Source organism: Argentina silus (assembly GCF_951799395.1).
Source record: "Argentina silus genome assembly, chromosome: 8".
Taxonomy (NCBI): domain Eukaryota; kingdom Metazoa; phylum Chordata; class Actinopteri; order Argentiniformes; family Argentinidae; genus Argentina; species Argentina silus.
Window position 1 is genome coordinate 3,174,484 of NC_139662.1, and position 20,495 is coordinate 3,194,978.

The 20,495-nt window shown below is 41.4% G+C and overlaps 2 protein-coding genes across 6 annotated transcripts in view; one reads left to right on the forward strand and one right to left on the reverse strand.

The window, feature by feature from the left end:
- LOC310808161 (myosin light polypeptide 6) overlaps nucleotides 1-6,429 on the forward strand; it is a gene marked incomplete at its 5' end in the record, with an annotated part of 8,567 nt that extends 2,138 nt beyond the window's left edge. For 3 of the 5 annotated variants that reach the window (XM_083674888.1, XM_083674889.1, XM_083674891.1), the window contains 4 exons: nucleotides 2,262-2,405; nucleotides 3,419-3,592; nucleotides 3,892-3,969; nucleotides 5,793-6,429. In XM_083674888.1, the coding sequence (XP_083531014.1) occupies nucleotides 2,262-2,405; nucleotides 3,419-3,592; nucleotides 3,892-3,969; nucleotides 5,793-5,821 (425 nt within the window). In that variant the 3' untranslated portion in view covers nucleotides 5,822-6,429. Of the gene's footprint in view, nucleotides 1-2,261; nucleotides 2,406-3,418; nucleotides 3,593-3,891; nucleotides 3,970-4,532; nucleotides 4,568-5,792 lie in introns of all 5 variants that reach the window. The other 2 variants (XM_083674890.1, XM_083674892.1) reach the window with 1 other exon arrangement.
- Nucleotides 6,430-11,260: 4,831 nt separating this feature from the next.
- On the reverse strand, nucleotides 11,261-19,066 carry c1ql4a (complement component 1, q subcomponent-like 4; the record flags this gene model as incomplete). The annotated part of the gene is made up of 2 exons (XM_083674896.1): nucleotides 18,518-19,066; nucleotides 11,261-11,440 (listed from the first exon to the last, which is right to left on the reverse strand). Exons 1-2 carry the CDS (start codon nucleotides 19,061-19,063, stop codon nucleotides 11,261-11,263), a joined length of 726 nt encoding a protein of 241 aa, XP_083531022.1. The 5' UTR covers nucleotides 19,064-19,066.
- Nucleotides 19,067-20,495: the final 1,429 nt, after the last annotated feature.

A 20,495-nucleotide genomic window follows, 5' to 3' on the forward strand; every position in this document is an offset into this window, starting at 1 on the left:
TGTTGAAAGGAAGAATAGTAGTAAGTAAATATCACTGATAGGCTACTTGGCAACACATTGCTATTGAGACCTTTTACAAGCGAGTATTCTCACTAAATCAGAATCGTGAGATTCTGGGTTCTGAGATTAACAAGTGAATAGTTCATGGACGCAAGTTCAACATGCCAATATTGCAGGCTGCAATCACTGGTATTGTATGAGGAAATTATCAATTGTTTATGATATGAGATGAAAGTGTAAAATCAAATTGTCTTTGCTGACTGTAAGAAGTTAGTTTCACATGCCTACCAGGCAGCTGTAGAAAGAAGGCATGCTAGGTGAACGTGTATAGTCCTGTACCTTAGCTCAGGTTCAATCAAGGTAGTAAAACTGGAGGTAACTGTTTATTTTCTGTGAGATCAAATTCACTATTTCTGTGTTGACACTTGTCGATAGGGTCTAACTTTTGCATCGGTTATTGCTCCACTTTGTGTGTATGTATTAAAATGCATGTATTCATAATTGTGCATTTTGACCATAACGTTTGCATGTTATCCTACTAGCGTGTCACATCCCTGAAGTGTTCCCTTTTTTGGTGTTAGTCACTCTAGTGGATGAGTTTCATCTCTTGGTTGTTTAATCATGGTTGACACAGTACAGCTCTCCCCCCCCTCCCTCCCTCTCTCCTCCAATACCAAATATGGTGAAGGAAATGTGCTTGTGGGCCTGAAGGGAAGAGGCACATTCCTGCGAACAGGAAAAGCTCCACAACAGTGCCTGGAGTTTTGTAAGGAATATCTCAAACTCTGATAAAGTGGTCTGGCCTTGAAAGAGTCCATCATCAAGCTGATTCAGTTCTTTCAGAGGGAAAGAAAGGGCCTAGGCCTAGTTTATTGTGATCCTCAAGTTAGTCCATGAGCTACTGTACTTTGACTGTAGAATCTAATCTGGTTAAAAGACAGATGGTCGGGTAGCCTATGTAATAATAGGCTGTACACTTTTAGCAATGCTACTGACCTTTGAATTGTCATTCATGGTGCTCTATGAATTCACTGTTTTTATTCTTTATCGCAACAACAGTCTTTAGAGACCTTAATGTCTCCTTAGAGGGCTAAGATAACTCCTGACCTTATTACATTGACTTTTTTACACTGACCTATATAACACCATCAAATATTTATATGGAACTAAATGCTCAAGATGATTACGAAATATGAGGACTTCGTGATGGCCTCAGGAAATTAAAGAAGTATAGATACAGGAATTTATAACAACTAAGATAGGTCTACATGAATCTATTAGGCTAATTAATTTGACAGAAATCATTCTCATAGTAGCTGTCCAGTGTCTTGAGAGCCTTCATTGTGACTTTTTAGTTTGTCTTGTTTTGTCATTAACAAGTAATGTGAATGTTAGCTAGGCTAATTCTTGATATTCCTTAGTGACAGGATATCAGGTTCCCAAGTAAATGTCATTCTGCACAGGTGTTGTATTCTCCCCATCTACACTCCCGACCTCATTTAACCTAAACAATAGGGTACAGTTTTCCAGGATAGACAGCTCCATGTAATGTGATATGGCTTATCACTCACCTGCAGTAGATGACCTCTTAATTTACTTTGTCAAGGACCACGGGGATCTCACTCTGGCAGTGAAGAGTGACCATAATTCATTTGAAGGGATTGTTCAGCCTTTTTTCTTGTTTAGGCGAAATATAATATTACCCTGAGTTGTCGTCATAGGCCAGTAGTGAAAGCTTCTCCCATTCTCCATTCTCTACTTTGATACCGCAGCACAGGCTAACAGTTAGCAATGCCCTCTCCAATAGACTTTTTATTTTTTATTATAGATTTTGTACAGGACCTACTGTAGTTTGGCATTGTTTAAATTAGATGCCAAAATCTCCTCAGAAAAAAATGTTTAGTTTAGAATGGAAAACAGGGAGAAGCATTCACAAGTGGCCTCAGGGTAAGATGATATTTCACCTAAACATAAAAAGAGGCTGAACCATCCCTTTTAATGGCGTAAACTGGAATTATGAGATAATGTCAGCCCAATTTTACTCATACTGAAGGAGTGGTACACCTTAACGGTTGTTGTGAACAGACTGAATGGTGTTCATCTTGTTTTGTCTTCTCTCTCTTACTGCCGAATTTCTCGCTTCTACATTGTCTTTCCTGTCTTTCTTTTCATCTCTGCCTAACCATTGAAGGTCCAGTCTTACACACACTGTTTTTTTTTTGTATCTCATCCTCTCACACTGACTCACCTTTCACCCCCAGAGTTTAAGGAGGCCTTCCTGTTGTTTGACCGGACGGGCGATGGGAAGATCAGCTACAGCCAGTGTGGGGACGTCATGCGGGCCTTGGGACAAAATCCCGTCAACGCAGAAGTCCTCAAGGTCCTGGGCAACCCCAAGGCAGAGGGTGAGACCCTGTAAACATACAGATATGACGGTGTCAATATCAATTCCTGATGGTTTTCTGTTTTTGTCACAACTCTCGGTACACTACTTGGGTACTAGATTGGGTTGGGATTTGTTTTTCCAAAAGAATAATGGTGCAGAGGATCTTTGATATTTCAAACTACCTACAGTGTTCATACAACGTAGCCTACTTTGGCATTGAGTACTTAATGCTAGGGATGTATGACTCTTTTTTTTTTTTTTACTCTTTTTTTTTTTTTTACTATTTGAATTTATAATAAAATAAATTCAAATACTGCAACTTTAACCCTTGCGCTTAGCGGGAAGTATAGTGTGTTTCGAGCGGATAGACAAGGCGGAGATGACAGGAAAAATGACTTACATTTCACCAATCAGCCAAACCATTAGCCGAATTTGGGAGTCTATAAAAAAACGTATCCAGAGAACTGATTTGCTTTTTGTAGCCTAATAGAAGCTGCTGAAGCTGCTAGACCGAGTCAGAACAGACACTAGTTAGTGAGTCTGAACTAACTAGTCAGAAGCACAACCAACTTTAAGTAAGTAAGGCTGACTCTGTTGGGAGGCAGGAGCAGGGAAGATGTGTGTTGTGTGTGAGCGCAGGGGCAGAGAGCAGAGGAGAGGAGAGGCCTAACAGCAGAAAGGTGAGGAAAAAGGCCTATTCTAATCGAGGCTCTGCCATTTCCTACCACCTGATCACTCAGTATGGCCTGAATTACATGGCAGTTATTATGTATTGGAATCAATTAATACAACTGGTAGCCTATTACATTTGGTGACAACATTGTTACTTGCCGTTAGTCCCTCATCCTCTCTGTAATTTATTTTTAGGTCAGGTTAGGTACTATAGCGTTTCAGGGAACGAATGCATCAGTGTCAAAATATTTCCTGTTGTAAAGGTTTGTGGAACGTACGTACATATATATATATATTAATAGCCTGAAAATGGAGGGGAAATGAGTGTAGTAACGTGTGTTGCTTGCATTACTTTTGCAGAGATGAACCACAAAATGCTGGACTTTGAGCAGTTCCTGCCCATGCTCCAGGCCATTGCTAAGAATAAAGACCAGGGCTCCTTTGAGGATTTCGTGGAGGGACTGCGTGTCTTTGACAAGGAGGGCAACGGCACAGTAATGGGTGCAGAGCTGCGTCACGTCCTCACTACGCTAGGTGAGGTACACTGTTATTAGATTCTACCAGATCTTAAATGGAGAGTTCATTTTAGAATACTTTATTACCCACATTTCATTTACTGATCAAAAGTAGTCTCATATGGAAGTTGAATCTGATCTGTTGTGAGGCTGATAATATTCCTCTAAGTTTCTGTTCAATGACAGCACAAATGTTGAACATAAACCACATCAGACAGTTCTCACATTGAGAAGACCCCATATGAAGACGATGGTATATCTGATAGTCAATGTGTTGTACCTGCTTTATATGACTATTGTCTTCATGTGCTGTTTCAGGGGAGAAGATGACAGAGGAGGAGGTAGAGACTCTGCTGGCCGGACATGAGGACGCTAATGGCTGCATCAATTATGAAGGTGAGGGAGGGGACAACCAGGATGTGAGGGGACTAATCATGTTAATGGTATATTAGGAACATGACACCCTAAAGCTGTAAATAACTCAACTTTACTACAACACCCGTGCTGACAGGTCTGGTTATGCATCGTTGTCCCATGCATGTTCTCCGAGTGGTGAAGTAACATACTGTGAGAGCTGTGGAAGGTTGATGTGGTACTGTTGGTGGGAGTGCATTTTACATTTTACAAGGCTACTGTTTAAGCCAATGTCTGTGTTTTAGGACCAGGCTTGTTTCAGGTAAAAACATAGATCAAAGGAAATGCCCATATTGACCAAACTGGAAAAACAAGTTATTTTAACTAGTTATTTTCGTCTCCCTCAAGTACTGGCAGCTTTTACCCTCGAGAAACAGTTTAACTGAAGGGGTTGACTGAGTGTGAAAGTGCAAGAGGTTACAAACCAATATCCTGTGACTGTACTGTAATGCAGTGATGTGACTCATAGCTCTTGTCTTGTGATGGGAACAGAATGTGGATATCAGATTATCTCTTCATGTGGTGTAACTGTTCTTCCTCCACAGCCTTTGTTCGTCACATCATGTCTGGCTGAGGGCCGGTATGGGCACTGGGTATAACCTGGAAAGGGCACTTCCCAGGCTTTCCTGTTAAACCCTGCAGAACACACGCACACGCACACACATACACATTCAACATAGCAGTCAGATCTTGGCTCAAATAGATCTTCCAGCATCATTGCTAGGGTTACAGAGCATCCATAGAATTATTGAATTGGATTGACACACATTTTTTTAGAAGTTAGAAGCTGTCCCCCTGTATGAAGGTTAATTTGAACTGTAACCAAATGGTAGGAAAGCCTGGTGGGCCCTGTTGTTTTAGTCTGGAGGTTTTGACTCATTGGTAGATTCTTCCTCCTCTCCTCTTCTGCAGCCTTCTCTCTTGGCCCTGGCTGCCTGGCGGCATGGCCCTGGCTCTGCATGTGTCTGGGCATCCCCTCTAGACTGTCCACAGGACAGACTACTGTAGGGGGATAGTTTATACATGCAGGGGAGGGACTGGTCCTCTCAGGCCTCAGAGCTGGTTAGGTAATGATCATCTTAATGTCATTTGTGCTCATTCGCCACAGCTCACACAATTTAACACAATAGAATTTTCTCATTTGGGCACTCACATGGCAGTACCGAAATAGGCTGTTTTCCGCTTGACACTCATATATATATATACGCATACTTACATTTGCACAATTTGACCATTTTGTTGAACTGTGTCGAGGATAATTCATCACGTTGAGCATATTTCCCCCAGCTCTTATCAGAGTAGACCAGTCACTCCTTATTCTATTAACCGCAGAATTGCAGTGAAATGCTTTTTTTTTGCTGGTGATCTTCTCCTCTTTCCTGATGGAAACTGATTGTAGCTGGTGCTCAGATCTCACTGTAGTTCTCCTGATCTCCTCCCCCCCCCCCCCCCCCCTCTCTCTCTGTGCCTCAAGTAGAGAAAACAAACATGGAGGATGGCTTCTCTAACAGACCCTTGGATCCTAGAGCTGGCCAAATCTATAGGCTTTGGCTGAGTAGGAGATTGAGATTGTCTCTATCACTCCTTTATTCACCCCTTTTTTTTATTTTTTTATATCTCTGATGGTCTCAGTGAAGGGAGGGGGTCGGCCTCCAACCACAGCATCCCACTAAGGCTAAACATTGCTCCATTCAGAGGCTCGTTGTGTGCAGGATGAGAGGGCTTCAGCTCCAGATGCTGTAGTTGAAGGTCCCCAACTACCTGAATTATGATTCAAATGTTTTTCCCCTCGCTCTCTTTTTCAGAACTGGTCCGGATGGTCATGAGTGGTTGAAGATAAAGAGCATTCCTTTTTCTTTTTTTTCCCTTTTTTTCTTTTTTTTCTTCTTTTTTTTTCTTTTTTAAACCCTGTTACACACTTCCCCTACTTTTGCAATTAGCTTCCATACCTCTCCTACCCGTCCTCTGTATAATCTTCACATGTCTTTTTATTTTCAGAAGTGCCTTTACATTCCCAAGTTTAGACCATTAATGACCCCAGCTATTTTGCTGCCTGGCCCATTGAATTATACAACCAACTTGCATGTAACTAGAAGCTTGTGTGCTGGCGTAATCTGCAATAACATTCCAAGATGCAGCACTTACTACCTAGACTACCTATCCTTGGACAACGATGTTAGTATTGATGCAATATATCCACAGGCGTGTCTGTGATAGTTGGGAGTGGACAGTGTTGTGGTGGCTGACTACCACCTATTATTGGCTAAGACTTGCTTTGGCTGGGAACGTCTCCCTCCCTGTCGCTGCCAGAGCTATGCAGTTAACCAATATGTTTAAAGCCATACAATCATGATGTAGAAAATGCAACAGTTCAATGGATTCTATTGTTTTTATTCTCCCTTTATTTGTTGCAGCATTCAAATAAATGATTTTCTGAACCTAGTCTGTGTTCTTTTGTTTTGTTTTTTAATAGAACATTATTTGAAAATGTATGATTATGGATTACCCTATGCTTTAATGGCACAAATATGTGTTGTTTTAAAGAACAACTGTTTAGTCAAGTATTTTAGTTTGTATTAGGACTTGTACTATATCAAGAAAGCAGAAGAGGGCAGTGTTGTCTATTCTGGCAAAAATATAAACTGGTCTTTATGAGGCCAAACTGGGTTGGGGATGCGGTTTAGAGCGAGGGAGGGATATTCTTATCATTCAAGTGCTTTAGTTGGCCAGGGAATTTGGTGGGTGGCAAGCATAATCCAAGTTAGCTTGTTACAAATACAGTTGTCATAAAGTGCTTAAATTACCAGAACCACTAGCTGGCCGCTAGTAAACCTTGGCACGCACTTGCACCGCTGTCGAAAAGCGGTTACTGTGATCTTCAAGCATGCTATTTAATGTAAAGAGATGCTACAGGATTTTTGTATAATTTCAACCACTAGTTCTCAATCACAAGCGAAAAAATAGTCCACAGAAATAATTGGACAGAGGGGCACACCTCCCCACTCCCATAAGCAATAGCTTATTTAGCAAAGGTTTGTTGGCCTTAAATTGAGGACTGCCATCTAATGAGATATGAAATCAATTAACATGTTATCATGAATCATACAGTCAACACTTAAGCCAGCATTTTTATGTAATGAATTGCTGACAAAAATCCTCTTTAACGGCTATGAACAGTCTTATAGTATAATGAACCTCCTAGTAGTGGCATTATCAATACAAGACATATCAATATAGATGTTTCACTTCATAATGTAACACATTTTTGCAACTATACAGTTATGAACGGAAAACACATTGTTACAGAGAAAATGTATTTTACATCCTATTTAATGTGCACCTTTGTCTTGGCCCTGAATTTTTTAATAAAATTGAAATTGTACAGTTGTTAATTGAAGCTTGGTGTGATCCTGTGACAGTGCTGAAATATCACCAGTAGAATCCTATTCTGCAGTGTGCCAAGACCAACTCGTCACCAGCTTTGACCTTTTCCTCATTCCCCTCACAACCAGTCAGAACTATTTCCCCTCATTAGGGTGTGTGTGTGTGTGTGTGTGTGTGTGTGTGTGTGTGTGTGTGTGTGTGTGTGTGTGTGTGTGTGTGTGTGTGTGTGTGTGTGTGTGTGTGTGTGTAAGAGAGAGAGAGAGAGAGTGGGGGGGGGGGATAAGGCCAGAGTAAGGTGTCATAGTCCAGTGGCGAATGGGTTGTCCACTAATTACTGAAAGTGTGTGTGTATTTGTGTTCAATAGAAGTGAAGTCTATTGATTATTTTAATCCGCCTATTTGTGAGTCTGTGATCCTCGTGGCTCTGCATTCGACAGGGGAATTGCTAATGGGCCTCAGTACAACCTGTCTCAGACCTCTCCTTGTCCAATTAACTTTCAACTGGAATCTGCCAGGAGAGAGCTAGGGGGCTGGACGCGGACACGCTGAGATCCCCCACTCGCTCCCACAGGCAACAGATTCACCAAAGCCTACAAGTCCAGAATGCCATTATCTCCTCTCTTTAATTAAAGATTTCCTCCCTCTATTCTCTGCCAATGATATAGGTAGCATTCAAGAGCCATTCAAGGAGAAATATCCCCCTCTGTCTGTGATTGTTGAATATTCAAACAGAGAAACGATCATGGATAGGAGACATACTTTTTTAAATGGTCATACAGACGTAGTACCTAGAAATGTCAGCTGGAACTGCATTCTCTGGTGTTCATGTAAGAATAAACATGGCGGTAGATAATTATGCACACAATGACTTATTTATGTATCTCATAGAGCTGGTTTTACTGTATGTGTTTACTTAGTAAAAATAATTGTTGCACTACGGCACCCCCCTTTTCTTCATGTCATGTACTGATTAGAGTCTGACCTGTATATTGTAGCTGAATGTAATTTGTCTGTTGCCACCCCCTTCCCCGTCCTGGTCATTGTTGTTATTCTATTTGGTTGTTGTTCTGTTTCTTCTTGTTGTAATCAATATAAACCTTTGACCACAAGAAAATAAGAAATGTCACTTGGATAACCACTTTATTACTATACAGTGTAAAACAATCTTACCCCTTGTATTTGTATGGCTGCAAAATGTACAGTATATTACCCTTTCAGCGCTTCCTTTTGTTTTCATCACCAGACACGTTAAGATACAGTCGATGGGATCTAGGTTTTTGGAGTTTACTGTAATCAGAGGGATTAGGAACGTTAGAAAATGTTTTGATACAATATATTGTTATACATTAGGAATAGAGAGTGCAGGCTAATGTACTGTACTGTAGTAATGTGATTTTGTGGATATATTTCTGTGAACATTTGTATTGTATTATAAATGATCTGGGATAATAAAGTTTCAACAATTTGTCCAGAAAATGTATGACCAACACAGTAATATTTCTCACACTAAATGTGAGATTAATTATCAAAGCCCCTCTCACACAGGCACATTTGAAAGTGTTTCTTTTGTGTGTAGAATATTCTAGTAGACTAAATATATATCCTACGACAAGAAGGAAAAACAATCCAAGTTTGGATTTGAGTTAAAGTCAACTACACATTGAACTGGTTAAAAAACCAAAACCATTTATTGACACTTTTGAGCCACAAATTCAGGATCTTGGTATCAATCATCAAACCTTGCCTATGTAGCGTGTAGTGTGTAATAATCACAGAGAATGAGGTAAAGTCTCCATGCATAATTATTCATCATGTACTGTAAATGGCTATTCCCCTTAATTAACAGGCTTCCATGTTGATTAATTGACTGAAAAAGTGGCACAGAAGAATGAGTCTTGACTACTGCTAAAATTCGGTGAAATAAACTGCTGGTGGACATTTAGACTAATCCCCCCTTTTACACTTCATGTTATGCAAACAGAAAATTCATAATAAAATCAAAACAAAGGCATGACAACGCTGTTTTGATTCACTACAAACAATTACAAAGGAATGTGAATGTGAGGACAATACTATAGGGAATCAATGGGAATCATTATTTGGGATGCATCGCAATAATTACCTGGATTTATTACTGGTCATTAATATGAACATCTCTCATGATCACTTCGTAGAGCTCTTTCAAATACCATCTACTTCTTTTATAATATATATATTTTTTACCATCAACTTCTAAACCAACATCAAACTTTGTATCAGTTAGACCAACAAATATATTCTAGCGTTTTATAAGTAAATGTTGGGTGGATTTTGTAGAGCGGTGAATTATCAGCTCAGATCTGAATATTAATGTTTTCTTCTAAGGCAGTGTCTTAAGACATATTGGAAATCCATCTGAGAGCGGTCCAAAGCAGGGGTCAGCCATTGTGGGTCCGATCCCTACCCCTGTTAGTCAACACTCACAGGCAATATTTCCAATTCCACCCAGACAGTCAAGACAAATGAAAAATGAAGGGGACTTACATTAACTTACACACACACACACACTTACACACTTACACACACTTACAGACACACTTACACACACACACACACACACACACACATGTATGTATATATATATATATATATATATATGTTGTTATTTATCTAGTATCCAGTCCTCTCGCTGGACTATTTCTTATATTTCTCCACCCCAAACCAAACATGTAATAATAGTGAAGTGAACACTGTTGTTATAGATATTTTAATAGCAATTCTGTATCCAACTAAGAAGCAGCATGTTTATACAGATTAGAAGGTTTTACTTTGAACAGTGTCCTCAGACTGAGGCTCTGAATGATGGTGGTTATACTGTACTGTATGTACAACTGACAATGTAAGTACAAGTGACACACAGAATATGTTGTATATTTAAGTGCACCAAAGTGCAAATGCTTGTGCACCTATTCTGTACATCGTATTTAATGCATATTTACAAACACACTAGGGATCAGTAAATGCACTTGGTCATGGTGACTGGCTCAATAGTACATACTTCAATCAACTCCCACCCATAAAACACTTCTTCACTTCCTCTCACTCAGACCACGTATTTTTAGTTTGTTGCAATTTCATTGTGTGTATGTGTGTGTGTGTGTGTGTGTGTGTGTGTGTGTGTGTGTGTGTGTGTGGTACTGTACTCAGCTCCCTGCAGTCTCTTTATGTGACTGGGATAGAGGGTCAACCATCTGTGCTTTTACAGATGATGTTATTATGATTATTATACTTGTGTAGCAGGGTTATGTTGATTATTCACAACAGGGCTTTTACTTTGAAACAGCAGAGGTACTTCCTTTGGAAACAGCAGGAACATTTTATTATGACCCAGATTATTACTGGGGTGGACTGGAGACTCAGCCAATGGGTTTTTTGGTCAACTGCTGGACGCTTGTGTAAACCTAAAGACTCATATTGGTTTACAGTGTTAATGCCTAGGCTGAAGCTTAGAGGACTAATACAGTCTTGTTATAATGTATGTAGTATACACTCACAATGTCAGTCGGAGAGACTCATGGAATAAACTGTATATTTCAGTGCACTATCCAGCAGGTGTTTGTATACATTTCTATCATATGATATTATTTACACACACACACACACTAGGGGTCAATAAATGCACTTGGTCATTATGATTGGCTCAACACACAACTCAACTCATTTTTTAAAAGATACACTCAAACAGTCCACACATCCTTTAAGTTTGTTGGTATTTCATTGTGTGTGTGTGTGTGTGTGTGTGTGTGTGTGTGCGCATGCGTGCGCGTGTGCGTGCGTGCGTGCGTGCGTGTGTGTGTGTTTGTTTGTGTGTGTGCTCAGCAGCCTCCTAGTATGATTGGAATGGAGGGGATCAGTCGGGGTAGATGAGAAAGCCCGAGAAGGTGCTGTATTTGTTGGTGTTTCCCCCGTGGACCTTCCCTCCGTCCAGCTGCACACACACCTCGTCCCCCACGTCTAAATGCAGGATCACACTGTTGGAGGCATAGTCGTAATTCTGATCAGCGTCCTGCGCTATAGCACTGGCCCTTACCTGTCACACAGAGGGGAGAGAGACACTGAGTGTTAGAGGGAGGACAGAAGAGAGGAGAGCAAATACCCACAAATGTCACCGCTGCTCACTCTCCTCGTGCTAAATACCTGCCATTCCTATGGTGGCCACATGTCATACTCTGTCCCATTCTTCATCAGAACACTATATTCCACAAGAGGTGTGTGGGTGTGTGTGTGTGTGTGTGTGTGTGTGTGTGTGTGTGTGTGTGTGTCTGTCTGTGTGTGTGTGTGTGTATGTGTGTGTAAACCCTGGTTTTTAGTATAATTGAAATGGGTTGCACCGTTTCAGAACGTATACAAAATAACCAGGGTTACACACATCTTCTTCTTTTACCACCTCACATTACCACACAGGATTCTGTAATTATTAGTCCCTAATCTCCTTCTTAGTCAATTAAGGAGCTACGGTATGATGTCAGCCCTGTTGAGCTCTGCCTGTCTGACAGGGGGATGCACTTGATGAACATTGGTTTGGGTTATGGCTTCTGACCCCGAGCTGGATCAAGAAAACAAGCATGCTCTCAGTTATTGATCAGCTGGGCTGCTCGGCTGTGGCTATGGATTGAAGCGGGAGGCTGATTGGCAAGTGTGGATAAGCAGGCTCGCTGGAGACAACAGGTTGTCTACGGGGAGGGTCGTCACTGGTTAGGGCTAGGAACAGCAGCATCACCTCTCCCCCAGCTACTGACCTGTTGCTTATGATCCTAGCAGAGCTCAATATGCATGATATCGAGTGGTTGTGTCCGAGGCAGACAGTTTCACATTTGCATGCTGCTAGTGAGTGGGTGCCTTATTGAGCCGCAGGCAGTGGATCTTTACTTGTTTGAGAACACATTTAATTGGGTTTACTCATGTAGACACATAGACACACACTTGCGTGAATAACTTATAATTAAGAAGGGAAAAAGGTGATTTATCTATTGCAAAAGTTAAGTTGCGTACTTGCTTCAACAACAATTCAACCCATGACAGCTATGTGTCCTAATTCTGTACACTATGCCTAATAACATCATATTTGGAATATATCAATAATTCTGGTATCTTATCTCAAACCCACAGACACATGTCAGACATCAGTGGCTCTGTGTCTGGCTCGATGTCCAGCCACGCTGTGAGCACTCAATCTCTGTCACAGCCCCAGACAACCGCCCGCACCTCGCCCACGACAGGGAGAGAATACAAGCTGCAACTTAACTAACATCATGTCATTCCCATCACTTTTTAGACATTTCCTCCCAAACAAGGTGTCTGCTATTTAAACTAAAACAGTAGCCTACAAACAGTAGTAGAGCAGCAGTCTAATCAAACTATAACAAAATGTATTCATTTATTTTATAGTATAACATTTTGTATGTTCGTAGAAGAGACACTCTCTCATTGCAAAAGTATAGGATTTTATTTTGCTCAGATTAAAAACATGACATTTTGTTTTTATGACCTTAATCAAACCTTAGTTCTGCATGAAATAATCTATTTATTTGAGGCAGCACCTCTTCTTTTGTTGTTTTAGCATGAAACCGTCTTCCATTACACAGTAACATTTTGTTCCAGTTGCTGTTTACTTTTTATATCTATCAATCATACTTCAGTTATTTTGCTGTTTACTTCTTCTTTCTATCAATACTCCAGTTATTTTTCATGGTGTGGTCAGTGTCCGAGGTTCTGTTTAAATGAGATGCAGGTCACGGATTCTACATCCAACATGAAGCGTGTCGGCAGGCAGCAGTTAAGCGTGTCCCTGTCCACTCTAAACCAGATTGATTAAGGGTATGGGGTGGTCTATCTCATGGGCCAGCTATAGTCTTCAGATACAGACACAGTCTAGTGATCTGACCTTATTAGAATTAGAGATAGAGACTGTGGTGGCTACATATGTTTGTGGTTCATAGTTTGAAAACACAGTAATTGACTCATTCTTCCCCATGCTCCTTTTGTGGTTTTCCTGTGTTATCCTAACAGGCATGACATATTTAATGGAGCAATATATATATGTTTTTTGGGTTTTTGTTTTTGTTTTTTACATATAATCTACGAGAAAATAACAACTTTTCCTTGTCATCTCTAAAGGTTAGATTGACTTCCTGCTAGACATCTGTGGTGACAGCCAATATCACATTAGCATCTGGCCTGCTTCTGACAGTGACGGTGTTGCTCTGACTTCCCATTGACATCAAGCATATGTCATTCTGCTCATTATTTTGGGCAAACTGTGTAAAGGGACTCTTTTCCCCCTCAGGCATTACTCTGAGGCTCAGAGCTGCGTGTATGTGGCCACATTTGATGATTTCCCAATACCACAGAGAGCATTCAACACTACCTACAACATAACATTATCAACGTATGAGATTTGGGTAGGCCCTATAGGCCTACTTGGCAGAGTAGGAATGTTTAAGTTGACCAATGTTGATGCCACTGGTGAAACATTGGAGAGACAGTCATGAGACAGGCATGGTGGGATTATGATAAAGTGCAGTGGAGATTGATATGACCAGGGGAGTGAGGCTCCATGTGAAACAGAGCTGATCTTGGGTCTGTGGGCTTCGGGCTGCTGTGAGCAGGGGCCCTGGGGGCCTGCCTGGGGCTGTCTCTGTCTCTGTGTCTGTGTCTCTGCCAGGGCCTTTCATTACAGGGGCTCCAATAAACGGGCCTGGGAGAAAGGGGGGGCCGCAGCCATGGGGGGTAGAAGGGGGGAGCAGCTGCAGTGTCATTTTATATACAAGCTGAGATGTGGAGCAACAGACAGAAAAGGGTAGATGGGGGGGGGGGGGGGGGGGGGCTGCAAAGCAAAGGGTTGAGAGGAGTGGGGGAGTGGTTGGGTGGGGGGGTTGTTGGGCTAGGGTAACAAACTGATCAAGCAAGGCTATTTTGTGAGACCAGGAAGATGTGAGGGTATATGAAGTCTTGTTTTTATTTGTGGGGCTGTGCTTCACTGGTAATAAAACTGACAGGATTCATTTGCTGTGATATACTGACCTCTTCGAGCGGAGACAATAGAAAAGTAGCTGTTAAACTTACCTATGGGAGTCTGCACATGGCAAGAGAGAGGGGGGGGGGGGGCAGCCAAAAGCAGTGGAAATGGAATATTTATTGAATAGTTTTTTTTTCTCCTCGAGGGGACTGGGTATTACAGAGAGAGAAGCTACTGTAGCATCTAATTGGTTGTACTTAAAATTACAGTCTACCCGGTCAGTAATTCTCTGTATTGGGGCATTCTAAAAAATTTGTTTTATTGCTTATTTTTATTTAACCTTTATTAAAAAGCCACCTAGTATCTTAGCTAACATACAGAAATACAGCACAGAGAAGAAGTGCGTTACTGTAGATAATCAGAGCTTACCTACTCGAAAGGATAATTATTTTTTATCCATGTCACTTTACTGGGAGTTAATACAGGTGCTGGTCATTACAGAGAGAATATGACATTTTAACACTACTCTGTGAAATAACTTGACCTTTATATCATCTATTAAAAGAGCATGTGGCAGATGAAAAACCATTGGAGAGATAAATCAGAGGTCATATAGTAATGTCTGTGTGTCCACTTTGCACATTGTATTCAGGCCATCATATACACTCAATCTACACTTTATTAGAACACTATACTAATACTGGGTAGGGCCTCCCTTTATTAGGAACACTATACTAATACTGGGTAGGGCCTCCCTTTATTAGAACACTGTACTAATACTGGGTAGGGCCTCCCTTTGCTCTCAAAACAGCCTCAATTCTGGCATTGATTCCACAAGATGTTGGAAACATTCCTTTGAGATTCTGGTCCATGATGGCATGATTACATCACGCAATTCCTGCAGATTTTTCAGGTGCGCTTTCAAGCTGTGAATCTCCCGTTCTAACACATCTCAAAGGTGTTCGATGGATTCAGATCCAGTGACTGGGAAGGCCACATGAAGAACACTGAACTCATTGTCATGTTCATGAAACCAGTTTGAGATGACTTTTGCTTTGTGACATGGTGCATTATCATGCTGGAAGTAGCCATTAGAAGATGGGTAAATTGTGGCCATGAAGGGATGCACGTGGTCAGCAACAATGCTCAAATAGGCTGTGGCATTCAAGCGATGATTGATTGGTATTAACGCTGCCCAAAGTGTGCCAAGAAAACATTCCCCACACCATTACACCACCTCTACCATGAGAAGGTTACAGGAGTTCCTAATAAAGTGAATGTATAGCCATTCACTATTGGACTATAAATTAATAGACGCACAGCACCACACAAGTTAATGAGTGGAAGGGGAGCTGTTGCAATGAAAAATAAGCATGACGCATTAGCCCTTGTGACACCTTATAAAGCATGCCTTCATTAGCATACTAAGCATAGATACTTAATATTAACTATTACTACTATGCTAGAATATTACCTACAATTATACACCATATATCTCAAATGATGAATTTGGAATAGACTGAGTATTCAAGATGTGTATCTGAAGCCTCAATACTAATAGGACAGGATACCTGCCTGGACTTAAATTGATACTGTATTGTATATTGTCAGCTATATTCTTACCCCTCTTGTTTAAATTGTAAAACCCTCACTTTGATGTGCGGTTCATTAACAGTGGCTGTCACATCAATGAGAAATACTTTCACACCAGTTTGAGTCACATAGTCTGCTGAAGAATGTATCAAATCAATTACAACAATTACATATCTTGATGAATGAGGTCTAACCGGTCATTTCCCACTCTGATTTAACCATTAGATCTAAAACCCCATCAAGTTCCAGCAATTCCAACACACCCACATACTCCAAAGCTATGTCATTTCAAAACCACTTGGGACTCGTGTTACATGGCGGTGTAGGCGGATGAGGTTACACTGCTGGGATTTACTGGAGGTGATAGGTAATTCATCTACAAGAATCACAAGGCATCCCTGTTGTAAAGACCTTCTCCTCCTGGGACAGTCAAGCTGTACAGTATGACTGTCCTCCACCACAACCATGTCACCTGTCACTATCATCATCTCCATCTTAAACCATACCTAAAGCAACACCAGCAATTAAACTGCCCCATCAATTAAATCATTAACAAAGATACAGGTGGGGAAAATATCCCCTGGAGAAATCAATGGAGTCCCAGGATTAATTAGTATGCAGATTTTGTCCATGTCTCAAGCTGACTTTCTAATTGGTACACAAATGCAATGTCTAGACCAATTGTCTTCTCTCTTTTTTATTTTTTTTTATTCTCTTTTTCCTGATACCTCGTTCACTACTTGTCTGGCCCTGACGTGTCCGGTGGGTGTCCATCTGTCTTCTGATCTCATTCCGGCCCTCACAAATACTGGCTCCCCGTTGTCTCATCTCTCAGCCCACTGTCTACGCACCTTTATTGAGTCATCTATCTTCCTCTCCTCCCCTGATCTCTCTGTCAACTAACGTGTCTTCTTCTGCTCCCATTTTGCTGTCATATTTCTCTCAATGAGTCCAGTTGTTTCTCCAGTTCTTCTACATTGACTGGCATCACGATATCCCCCTGACCGCCCACAGACTTTTCTGTACGAGCTACACATGACACCGACATACTCAGTCAGAGTCAGAGTGAATACTATTGTTTGATAAATGACACTTCCACCATCTCTGAAATGTAGCGTTTATGAACCTGCAATGCCTCACCTATAGACAGACGCTACGTTTACAAAACTGTTGGAACTTGGAACTGCGGCAATGGAAAAAAAAGGCCTTATGACTTGGAAATCAAGAACACAGACTGTTAGATGCAGTGTCCATTTTGTAAACACCACCAGTTGATTGGCACTGGTATAGCCTCAGGCAGAGTGCTCCTTTGCCTTTAGGTGTTCAAAAATAAAACCAGACAAGATCATGCAAGCTGTAGCAATTCATTCACAGCGCTTTTTCCATTTAAAGACACAGTGCCAATAGCTCTATTTAAGCATGTGTTTGATATGAAGACTGATCAGAACGGTTAAATAGGACCATCTGATGTGTTTGAAATGGACCTGGGTGAGGTTAAATAATTGAGTTGAGTGAAAAGATAATTAATGGGAAATCAATGAACAAGTAGGAGAAGGGGTAGGGGTGGTGTTCAGGGGATCTAATCTAAGAGTTATGAATGATTTAACAGGCTGAGATGACTTGAATGACAATATAGGACATCAGACAGCAGCCTTGTACCTTAAATGCAGTTTGTCACATCTCTGATCTTTAACAATTTGCCACACACATTCAGGGCTATGGACATGTTAATGATTGAATATGACATTGTAACAGTATAATGTTCCTTAAAAGAGAAAGATACATGTATATCTTTGTTACTCAGCTATTAGTCCCAAATACAGGTGTGTGTGTGTGTATGTGTGTGTGTGTCTGTCTGTCTGTCTGCCTGCCTGCGTGCGTGCGTGCGTGCATGCGTGCGTGCGTACAGTATGCGTACATGTGCGTGTGTATTGTTGTGTGTTTGTGTGCATTCGCGTGTGTATCTTTGGGTGTTTGTGTGAGTAAATGAAAATGTTCCTGAGGTTGAGTCCTCAAATTCAATTCCAGTGATTTATCCCACCCCTTTTTTCCTCTTCCCCCCCCATCAGCTCCTCTGTCTTTAATTAGTGTCTGGGGAATGAGGGAGTGGATGAGTGGACTGTCAATTTCACATTCATTCATTATTTATCTGATGTGTACACTGACTGGTCCACACAGTGACAGATATTTCTCCTGTGCTCTTTTGCATGTTTAGGAGATAATCAAGTTATGTGTATGATACTAATTAGACTGTTCCTTTGGAAACGACAGCACACTTGTCATTTATTGCTGTACATGTGAGAACGCAAATATTTGTCGCTGTGATATTGAAGTGTAAAGCATGACTTCTCTTTAATGAGGGAGACTATTTTCTATTTCATTTTCTTGCTGTCGTGCTGCAGCCTAAATAAGTGGAATGTGCTATGAATTTCAAGTGTTTCATGTTGCAAAGGTGATGGTCCTACACCAAATCAGTATTATGGCGATCTGTTGCACAGGCACAGAGACACACACACACACACACACACACACACACACACACATTTACACTCTGACCTGTCCATTTTTCTTCAGGTCTGCCCACATGCTGGTGCCATCACCTCCCCTCATGAGGACATGGTAGGTGAAGAAGTAGATGCCTGGCAGGGGGCAGGTGAACTTGCCAGTGGAGGGCTCATAGTAGTTCCCCACATTGGTCACCACATCATCAAACTTGAGAATTTCACTCCCCTCGTGCTGCTTGCGTAGACCTGCATAGAAGGCAATCTTGGGACTGTAGAAGGAGGGCACATAGCCTCCAGGCCCTGGACCAGGGGGGCCCTGTGGCCCTGGCTTACCAGGCTCCCCAGGGGGTCCTCTGGTTCCTGGGGGTCCGGGGATTCCGGGGGCCCCTCGGAATCCTGACTTTCCCTTTCTCCCAGCATAATCCGGAGGTGGTGGAGAGACAGCCGTCAGCTCCTGGCCAGTTTGTGAGGTGGTGTAGGGGTCACAAACCATCCTGCAGCTGCCAAGCATTTCATAATGGGTTTCCCCACTTCCGGTGCTTCCCCCTTTGGTTGTGTGGACCAATAAGGGGATGGCGATCAAAAGGACTAGAACCATGGCCACGCCCACTGCGGCCCCGATGACACGCTTCCGCCGGCTTAGCTGAGAGGCAGCCAGCGTTAGAAAGTCCTCCTCCCCTTTAGGTGGAATAGTGCCTGCCAGGATGGACTTAGCTGAGAAAGAGAGGTTATGGGATGAAAGAGTAAAAAGGGGGAAATGTGGATTGTGGCCAAGAGGCTGTAAGAAGGAGAGGTATGTTTGGATGTGATGCTAGCACTTACAGGTGTGAGCACCCAGCAGAGGGTTGAGACACGATCAGCAGAGTGTACGTGAGAAAGTAAGATAGCAGACAGTGAGAGAGAGCTGACGATAGGAAGATAGAGAGAACAGGGGAGGGACGGCAAAGAAAAATGATGATGGCCAGGGGACCAGGAATTAGTCTTTTAAAACCTGTAGGTGTAGGGATGTAATGTTCAGACAACAGGCTGTTGTAGATGATCTGGACAAAGATCTGTTTTCGATTGTGTTGGATAGGTTACAGAAAACATAGTTAATTTCATAAAGCTTTCACCGTTTCTCAATTCCTCTCGCTTTGATCAAATTCACTCTCTTTTTTGAGCATCAAGCATCAACCATAACTGCCCAAGAGAGAGAAGTTATAAAATCAGAGCTTATTGAGAGTGTATTGGCAAACTGCAGGCTGTGAGCAATAACACAATGTCTTGTTTGTTTAATAAAGAATACTTCACAATTTCTTCAAAAAAATGCTGCTTTTCTCAAGGGCCTCCTACAAAGGACAGAATCGCACTTAATGGAGACATCTCTCCACTGAATCTGCCTTGACTCAAAGTAATAACAAGTCGATGCATTCAGTGGTCTCTTCCTGTCAGAATCATTTCAGTCCCCTGCATTTATTGGGTGTCCACATCTAAACGGGTGCTGGGGCCAAGAAGCCAATACAATACTTGGTGCAAGGTACTCCTCTTCTGGCACCCACAAAATCTGTGAAAATGGGAAAAGGGAAAAAAAACAATCATGGATCTAAGATGTTACCTATTCCTCCCTATATGGATACAATCCTCATCCAGGTTAAAATGTCATGTTCAGATCAGGTTGACTAGGATATCATTTTTGAACAGGCTCACTTTCATTTTGCCATTATTCTAAAAACAAACAAAAGGTATTCTTGTCTGGTTTTGAATATCTAAATGCACAAGCAATACAATCAGAACATCCTCATTCAATTATTCAAACAAATAGGGCAACATGGATGAATATGTGACACAAATGTATATTTTTAAACTAATCCCATTTGGCATATATTCGTCATAAACATATTTTCTGTATTCAAATGAATTCAAATGTATTTACAGTAGTCTTATCACATTAAATGTGTAGGCCTGCTTATCAACCTATTAGCACATTTCCATTCATTGTTATAGTATCATTACGTGTCTACAGAGCAAGGCAGTAACACGAACAAACACCG